This window comes from Herpailurus yagouaroundi, unplaced genomic scaffold (assembly GCF_014898765.1).
Source record: "Herpailurus yagouaroundi ecotype Mexico unplaced genomic scaffold, PumYag 184, whole genome shotgun sequence".
NCBI classification, from domain to species: domain Eukaryota; kingdom Metazoa; phylum Chordata; class Mammalia; order Carnivora; family Felidae; genus Herpailurus; species Herpailurus yagouaroundi.
In genome coordinates this window covers 27,380,171-27,389,770 of record NW_024412415.1, presented here as the reverse complement: position 1 = coordinate 27,389,770, position 9,600 = coordinate 27,380,171, and the positions used below count along the sequence as shown (strand labels likewise).

Genomic DNA, 9,600 nt, shown 5'->3' with positions numbered 1-9,600 from the left:
GCGGCAGCGATAGGGCTGCCTGCGAGCGCGGGTCCCAGTCCGTGTGCGCCGCGCTGTAGTCTATTTCTGCTGCTTCGCTCCAGGAAACCCGAGGTGCAGCCAGGGCCGTGCAGGACGCGAGTCGTGGGGGGATGCAGAACTCGGGGATGCGGTCCGGGGTGAGCACGTTTGCACACGCGGCGGGAGTGAGGGCCGGGACTTGGTGCGCCCGACCTTGAAGAATCCCGTGCCTGCGCTCAGGACCAAAGCGGAGCCTCTCCAGGCACCACATAAGGACGCGGGTACGGGAACCGGAGCAACCTTGTGCTGGTGCTGGTCGGCTTGCACTTCGCAAGGGTACCCTAGTCAGAGGGAGCCCTGCGAGGCGCAGCAATTCCCGTGTCTTTTTTTCTACTTTAGGGGTCTTTTCTCCTGCCTCCGTGGGACAAGGCAAACTGCCAGTCAGGCTATTGCAAGCTGTGTTTCAATGACTGCAAAACAATCGTTCTTCTCTCGTCTCTAGTAGTCATGTACACTTCGGGGCTTGTTGATTTAATCTCGATCCTCCTTCGCTGGCCTAAGGCGGAGATTATCAAAATGTTGGCTTCCAACTTTGGTCGCGCTGTCGTCAATGCCAAGAGGCGCTTTGCTTGTGCAATCGCCTCCCGAATCCTTGGATTATTGCACTCTAGTCCCCAGCGAGAATTAAAACAATTATTATCCCCTCTAGGACTCACGGCTTGCGGCTAGGCGAGTTAAACAAGGATGCGTGGAACCCTCTTAGCGTAGCTGGAGTCCGGTGTCTGACGGTTGTCTGCACGGGTCTGCCAGAGGCACCGAGCCAGAGAGGAGCGCCACCTCCGGTAGGTTCAAAGCGTGCGAGGCGGGATTCAGCACCGCGGTTCTAGGACAGCCGGTCTGAGCTTTTATACCCGGGGGCCCTGAGCGCTGGCCAATGGGCGGGCGCGAGAGGTCCTCGGTAACCTGACGCCCCGCCTTCAGCTCTGCCAGGAGGATAGGTCGACTGCGCAAATTTCAAGACTTGAGTTCTTCCCTTCCCCGCGTCTGGTGGGGGTGTTATTCTCAGGAACCCTAAACAGGTTTCTGTTTCCTCACGTGCAGAAAGGAATGCATGTTTCCTATATAGAGAGTCATTAGGAGGATTGGCCCACATATGAATGTGAATGCACCCATCACTAAAAGAAGATAAGAGTCGTGTTTTTCTTGTTCTTACCTAATATCATACCCATCCCCCAAAGCCAGCCTTCGGAATTTCTTACCTGCTTTCTGGTTTTCGGTCTTGATTTTAAAAGTATTTCCCCTGTTAATTATAAGCCACTCTGGGCACAGGAACCTTATGGGATGCTGAAAATAATTCCTATCTTGATCTGGGTGAGGTTACATAGGTGTTTACGTATGTTAAAAAAAAAAATCTCTTGGAATACAATTAAGCTTGCTTATAAGATTGTGTGTATCTTATACCTTAATTTAAAAAAAATCACAACTCCTTAAGCCATGGGTGCTGATTTTTGCTTGGGAAAATATACTCCTACATATAATTGTGCTGTTGGAACATTCCTTTGAAGGCACCCAACCACCTCTGGCCTTTCCAGGCTGTACCCACCTGGGATACTCTTTTTCTTCCATTTGAAAACTGACCTATGTTCATTCTGTAAGAGAACTGCTTCCAGCTAGCTCAGATTAAAAGAGATCTGAAGCATTTTGTTCAGCATTTGAGTGTATGCTATTTCTACTTAAGACACTGCCTTGGTAGTTAATAGCTTTTACAAATAATGTTAAATAATTAAACAAAATATTGTTCAGTGAATTGAATCCATCCAAAGGCAGTTGTAGGATGGGGCATGTGCATTTTGTTTCCAGCATATACATGCACAACACTGTGCTTGATGATTTACATATAGTCTCTAGAATTGTCACATAAACCTGTAAATTGGTGATCATTCCTAGTAACTTATCAAGTTCGCATAGTGATGGGAAATTGAGGAAATAATACACATTAGTGGGCATAAATGAGTTGCTTTGGGAATTAAATGAATGTAATAACGTAAAATATTTAGCATTGTGCCTAGAACATGGTAAGTGCTAAATGCACAGAAGTGGTGATTATTAGGGGTCCCTGGGTGGTTCAGTTGGTTGAGCAACTGACTTTGGCCAAGGTCATGAATGATCTTGTGGCTCGCGAGTTCAAGCCCTGAGTCAGGCTCTGTGCTGATAGCTCAGAGCCTGGAGCCTACTTCGGATTCTGTGTCTCCCTCTCTCTTTCTCTCTCTGCCCCTTCCCTGTTCACGCACTGTCTCTCTCTCTCTCTCAAATATAAATAAACATTTAAAAATTTTTAAAAGAAGTGGTGATTATTAAAAATAATAAAAACAGAAGAGAGGCGGGGCGCCTGGGTGGCTCAGTCGGTTAAGTGTCTGACTTCAGCACAGGTCATAATCTTGAGGTTCGAGCTCAGCGTAAGGCTCTGTGCTGAGAGCTCAGAGCCTGGAGCCTGCTTCAAGTTCTGTGTCTCCTTCTCTGTCTGCCCATCCCCCACTTGCACTTGGTCTCTCTCTCTCTCTCTCTCTCTCTCAAAAATAGATAAACATTAAACATTTTTTTTTTTTTAAATAGAAGAGAGGTTGAGTGCTATGGTTGAGAAAACTGGGTCTGAAGTCAGATCTTGTTTTGATTATAGAACGGCTCCTTATTATGTCAACTGAGCAAGTTATTTAGCCTTTCTAAGCCGGTATCAAATGTACAATAGTAGGTGGAATCTTTGAGAGGTAATGAAATTAATTACAGCATAAAAGAGACCCATGAGAGCTCCCTCACCCTTTCTGATAATAGTTTGTACCTGTAGGGTTGTCATAATATGTCATGCATAATAAGATCATGCATACGAAGAGGTTAGCTTGCAGCCTGACCTATATGATGTCTGATTTTATATTTGTTGTTATTATAGAAGAGAACAAATGCTCGTTAGTTCATTTATTCATTCAAAGCAATATTTACTGAATGCTTCTTGGATTTCGGCCACCATACTAGGCAGGTGGATCCAGGCTGTACAAGATCACATCAGCTATAGACATCTATCAGAGGAGCAATGATGAAATATTTGAATTCTGTCTAGCTGAGGCAGGAGTGAGAAGAAACTATTCAACAGGATTTATATACTTAATCTTGGTAGCGGGGCAGTGTTGGTGGGTCGCTGGCCTTGCCATGCCCTTGACTAGCTACTCTTTGTCTTTGCATCCTCTCAATGCCTGGCCAAAATTTTGGGGGGCCGTGCTAAATCTATGGGAGAATGATTGCTGAATTATATACTTGAGGGTCACGCGCATATGTTTGGACTCACCTTTTCCCAGGAGACAAGAGGCTGTTAGCTCTGCAAGTGAGAGCCCAGAGAGTCCTTGGTTAACATGGTGAGGCTCCCAATCTGAGAAGTTAAGCAAAGCTATGTTGTAGTGGGAGAAAGGAAAAAAGCACCAGAGAATGAGAAATGATTTAGAGGCGAAGAAATACAGACTTTGGAGTAAATCTGTCCTAGGTTGAAATCTGTTATGCAACTTTTTAGCTATGGGACAGTGGGCAAATTAATTAACCTCTTCGAGTCTAAGTTGTAAAGTGAGGGTAACAATATCTACCATACGAGGCTGTCAAATGAGGGGTTTGGGTTAGCCATATTTGTTTTGTTTTCCTCTGGCTCTCAAATTTCTCCAATTCACTCCAGTGCTTTCTGACAGCTAATCTTCCTAACTTTTCTGACAGTCCATGGTGTTAGGTTATTCTCTAGCTTTCTCCTCCATCTTTCCCCCGCAAATCCTTTTTGCTTCTCTCAATGAAAGGTTAGCAAATAGCATGTGGGTATGAGGCAATGTGAAGTGAGAATTTATTTTTCAGTTTTTAAGCAGGAATTGTTAATTTTTCACAAGTATTCCTAATTTTGACTTCTGTTTTTTATTTTTGTTTTTTTAAGAGAGAGAGAGAGTTCTAGAGTGAGCCGGGGAGAGGGGAGAGGGAGAGAGAGAGAACCTTAAGTAGGCTCCATGCTCAGCATGGATCCCCACTGGGGGCTTGATCCCATGACCCTCAGATCATGACCTGAGCTGAAATCAAGAGTAAGATGCTCAAACTACTGAGCCACCCAGGCGCCCCTGACTTTAATTTTTTTTTAAGTTTACTTATTTATTTTGAGAGACAGAATGAAAGAGCACATGACAGCCAGTGGGAGACAGAGAGAGAGAGAGAGAGAGTGAGAGAGAGAATCCCAAGCAAGCTCCATGCAGTCAGCCAGGAACCCACCATGGGGCTCCATCTCACAAACCGTGAGCTGAGATCAAGAGTGGGACACTTAACCAACTGAGCCACCTAGGCACCCCACCCCTGACTTTCATTTTTTTTAATTTATTTTTTTAATTAAATATAATTTATTGTCAAATTGGTTCCTATACGACACCCAGTGCTCATCCCAACAGGTGCCCTCCTCAGTGACGATCACCCACTTTCCCCTCATCCCCCATCAACCCTCAGTTTGTTCTAAGTATTTAAGAGTCTCTTATGGTTTGCCTCCCTCCCTCTCTGTAACTTTTTTTTTTTTTCTCCTTCCCCTCCCCCATGGTCTTCTGTTAAGTTTCTCAGGATCCACATAGAAGTGAAAACATATGGTATCTGTCTTACTCTGCCTTATTTCACTTAGCATGATACCCTTCAGTTCCATCCATGTTGCTACAAAAGGCCAGATTTCATTCTTTCCCATTGCCAAGTAGTATTCCATTGTATATATAAACCACATCATTTTTATCCATTCGTCAGTTGATATTTAGGCTCTTTCCATAATTTGGCTGTTGTTGAAAGTGCTGCTATAAACATTGGGGTACAAGTGCCCCTATGCATCAGTACTCCTGTATCCCTTGGGTAAATTCCTAGCAGTGCTATTGCTGGGTCATAGGGTAGATCTATTTTTAATTTTTTGAGAAACCTCCACACTGTTTTCCAGAGCAGCTGCACCAGTTTGCATTCCCACCAACAGTGCAAGAGGGTTCCCATTTCTCCACATCCTCGCCAGTATCTATAGTCTCCTGATTTGTTCATTTTAGCCACTCTGACCGGCGTGAGGTGGTATCTCAGTGTGGTTTTGATTTGTATTTCCCTGATGAGGAGTGACGTTGAGCATCTTATCATGTGCCTGTTGGCCATCTGGATGTCTTCCTTAGAAAAGTCTGACTTTCATTTTTAACAGAAATTACTCATCTGTCATTTTGCTCACCTGTTTTTATAGCTCAATCCCACAATGCCATTTACTTTTGCAATTGCCTTTGTTGTCTGCGTTATTCTTAAGCCAGAATGAAGGTAAGAACTATAATTACTACAGTGTTCGTTATCTTTAAACCTCTGTATCCAGGGGCGCCTGGGTGGCGCAGTCGGTTAAGCGTCCGACTTCAGCCAGGTCACGATCTCGCGGTCCGTGAGTTTGAGCCCCGCGTCAGGCTCTGGGCTGATGGCTCAGAGCCTGGAGCCTGTTTCCGATTCTGTGTCTCCCTCTCTCTCTGCCCCTCCCCCGTTCAAGCTCTGTCTCTCTCTGTCCCAAAAATAAATAAACGTTGAAGGAAAAAAAAAAAAATTTAAACCTCTGTATCCAAATTCCTTTGGGTGGAGTGCTATACATCAGAGTGCTAATGGTGTTTCTTTACATTTGTTTGTTTTGGATTAGGACTGTAAATATCTGATTTCTTCAAGAAGTATGTATGATTTGGGACATTACTGTATGCACATAATCAAACCTTCAAAACACATTTTAAAAGGAAAATATTAAAATTTAAAGGCTTTTTATATTATATGGTAATAGCATTATTTATACTGCCAATTTTGAGCTGAATTTTCCACTCTGAGGTTTTCTATTCTTTCATTAACATTTCAAAGTAAGATCTCTAAGAATTACTACCAGCCTAGCAGTTATTTAACTATAATTATTGAAAGACAAAAGGGTGGCAATGTTCGGGGAGCTAAAGGAAATAAATACCTGCTGTGTAATTTGGGGTAAATTGTTTAATATCCCTGACTTTAATTTTCTTGTAAAATGGGGCCAAAACTACTACCTGCATTTTACTTATCTCACAGATTTTTTTTTTAAGGTTACATGAAAACTTCCTTATAATTCATGATAGTTCATGAATTATCACTGATTATTAATAAAATGGAATAAGACATATAAAAGCACACACATTCTTTCAAAAGTGTAAAGTACCATAGAAGTGCAAGGAATTGTTATTATACAAGGATTAGTACTGCCCACTTCTCCCAGCAGATTAAGCTTTCTGTTCCATTTGCTTGACCCCACTATTCTGCCTGTGGCATCTTCCCTGTCATCTTGCACTGTGATTCATAAATGCTTACATTATTTGCTTCTTAACCGTTCTATGGTGCATACCTATTCCAACTGGAACATAATATTGTTTATTTGCTTTCCCCTCAGTGCATAGTTGGTGTGAGTGTACAAGGGGAGAGGGATTGTTGGAGGAAGTTGTGTGGACTAGAAATATCTTGGGGACAGATTGAGGAGGGCGTTCTGAACACTGGGAACTTATTGGGTATTTTTGAGCAGGTTACTAACTTGAGTTCACCTGTGCTTTGGGAAACTCGCTCTGGTGGCAGTGTGTAGATGGAGAGGGGGAAAAAACAGAGGCCAGTTAGGAGGTGATTGCGTGCTCCAGGTGAGATTGAAGAATTTAGGAAATGTGGCAAAGGCAGAATAGAGCGGTTTGGCTTTTAATTGGTTGCAGATGGTGAAGGAAAGAAGTGCAAAGTGCCTCCTAGGTATTTGGTCAGAGTGACTGAGCAAGGAGAACTAAATGGTTAAGGATTAATTTTCTGTGTGTAGGAGTGGAGAATGGAAGTGGGTACTGATAGTACTGGTTAGTATTGGTTCTTCCTTTTACATCCATTTTACATAATACTAATTGTAGTCATTTTGATTTTGATATTCTTCTCCAATGGCTTTTGATTTTAATAAGTGATTTTTCTTTTTGATCCTGTCTTAGTCCATTCAGGCTGCTATAATAAAATACCATATAGACTGTGTGGTTTAAAGACAATGCAAATTTATTTCTCACAGTTCTGAAGAATGGAAGTCTAAGATCAAGGTGCCAGGAGATTAAAACTCTGGTGTGGACCACTTCCTGGTTTATAGGCGGCCATCTTTTTGCTGTGTCTTCACATGGCAGAAGGGGTGTGGGAGCTCTCTGGTGTCTTTTTTTTGGGGGGGGATCTTTTTTTATTTTGAGAGAGAGAGAGAGAGAGAGAGAAGATGGGGGAGGGACAGAGAGAGAGAGAGAGGGAGGGAAAGAATCCCAAGCAGGCTCCTATCAGCACAGAGCCCAAAGCAGGGTTCAAACCCACGAACCATGAGATCATGACCTGAGTCGAAATCAAGACTCAGACGCTTAATCGACTGAACCACCCCTAGGTGCCCCATGTGGCTGGGTGGGGGCTGTGTCTTTTTTATAAGGGTACTAATTCCACTCATGAGGAGTCTTCTTAATTACATAATGGCCTAATCACCACCCTAAGGCCCCACCTCTCAATACCATCACATTGGGGGTTAGGATTTCAACATGAATTTAGAGTGGGGACACAAGTATTCAGTTGACAGTTGTTTAGGAACAATTCATACATAGTTTTTCAAACATTTTGCATAGCAAAACAGTTAATAAATGCTTGTGACTACAAATCATCTTAGCATTTCTTAGGTTTATTTCTGTTCACTGTATCTCAACAGCTTTTTGAAATATATTTTAGAAAATGCCCAGGTTCCTAAAAAGAACTGGTTTGTCAATGGGTGGTTAAATTTTATTTAAAAGAATTTTTTTTAACGGTTACTTATTTTTGAGAAGGGAGACACAGAGCATGAGCGGGGTCGGAGAGAGAAAGAGGGAGACACAGAATCTGAAACAGGCTCCAGGCTCTGAGCTGTCAGCACACAGCCGGACGTGGGGCTCGAGATCCTGTCCTGAGCCAAAGTCGGACGCTTAACGGATTGAGCCACCCAGGCGCCCCAAATTTTATTAAGGTACAGAGTCCTTGCATTATAAAAGCCCCACTTTCCATGTCTTTGCCACACTAGAAACAGTTCAATGGTAGTATGGAGAAAATGACATACTAACCCATAGCTAACCCATACTTACTGAAAACGAGAAAGATAAGAACAAAATGCATGTTCGGTAGCCATTTTATCTTTCATCCTACGATGGCGTTCTGTTCACCCTCCTTCCACTTTTAAATAATTAAAAATTTCCACGGGCCTGGGTGGCTCAGTCGGTTGAGCTTCCACCTTCTGCTCAGGTCATGATGTCCTTGTTGGTGAGTTTAAGCCCCGCATAGGGCTGTCTGCCGTCAGCGTAGAGCCCCCTTCGGATCCGGTTTCCCTTTCTCTTCTGCCCTATTCCCGGCTCACACACACTCTCTCAAACAAAACAAAACAAAACAAAATTAAAAAGTTTTTTTTTAATGTTCATTTTATTTTTGAGAGAGAGACAGAACGTGAGCAGGGGAGGGACAGAGAGAGAGAGAGAGGGAGACACAGAATCCGAAGCAGGCTCCAGGCTCCCCACTGTCAGCACAGAGCCCGATGCGGGGCCCAAACTCCAAGCAAAACTTTGAGATTCAGACCGAAGCGGAAGTCGGAGGCTTAACCGACCGAGCCACCCAGGCGCCCCAATAAAAAAAAATATATATATATTTAAAAGTTTCAAGAAGCAAAAAGAAACGCAGATGTTGCCCCAGGTGGGGTTAATGTAGCAGGACAAGGGTGCAGGGTCTCCTTTTCCCCACCTGACCCACAGGTGAACATGTGGTTACATAGGAGGCGCTCAGGGTGGATACGGGGCCTGAGAGGGTCGGTTCGGCTGGAGGCGAGGCGCTGGGGAGCTGCTTTCGCCCAGGACGGCGAGCTCTGCGGACCTGAGGTCCACGGGAGGCGACGGCAGGCCAACAGCGGCCACAAAGATGTCGCTGTGCTCAGTAACTCCTGCCCTTCGTTTTCGCTAACATCTTCCTCCTCTGGGGCCTCCGGCACAGCAGCAGAGGCAGGCCCAAAGGCGGCCTCCCCGTCTCTCCTCCGCCGTCCCTCGGGTGGCCCGGGCCGCGGCTGCCGAGAAGCAGCCCGCTTGCTGCAGGGCTCCCGCATCCTTCGGGTCCAGGCGGCAGCGGCGGCGGCGCGCATGCGCACAACCCGGGTCACGCGCGCGGCGCGGGGGCGGGCCGGCGCCCGCAGGGCTGTCGTTCGCGGCGCGGGTCGCCGCCCTCATCTGCGCCGGTCGGTTCCGGCTCCTCCCTCTCCCGGTGCCTCGGTTGCACGATGGTGCTGGAGTCGGTGGTCGCGGACCTGCTAAACCGCTTCTTGGGGGACTATGTGGAGAACCTGAACAAGTCCCAGCTGAAGCTGGGGATCTGGGGCGGTAAGCGAGAGGGCGTGCATGGCAGGCTGCCCGCGCTGGCGGAGGGGCCTACGCCGCGGGCTCTTCCCGCCCGGCTCCAGCCCGGGCCGGGCTCCGTTCGCCGCCCGAGACTCCGCCTCCGGGGAGGGCGCTCGGCGGGGCCCCCCTCCCCGGACGGCAGGTGCGG

At 45.7% G+C, this 9,600-nt stretch overlaps 1 protein-coding gene across 6 annotated transcripts in view; it reads left to right on the top strand.

Moving 5' to 3' along the window:
• Positions 1–9,252: 9,252 nt before the first annotated feature.
• VPS13C (vacuolar protein sorting 13 homolog C) overlaps positions 9,253–9,600 on the top strand; it is a 194,646-nt gene continuing 194,298 nt past the window's right edge. For 4 of the 6 annotated variants that reach the window (XR_005795851.1, XR_005795850.1, XM_040492866.1 and 1 more), the window contains exon 1: positions 9,253–9,434. Coding sequence is in view for 4 of the 6 variants with exons in the window: in XM_040492866.1 (XP_040348800.1) it covers positions 9,335–9,434 (100 nt within the window). In the remaining 2 variants the exon portion in view is untranslated. The remainder of the gene's footprint in view (positions 9,435–9,600) is intronic. The other 2 variants (XM_040492864.1, XM_040492863.1) reach the window with 1 other exon arrangement.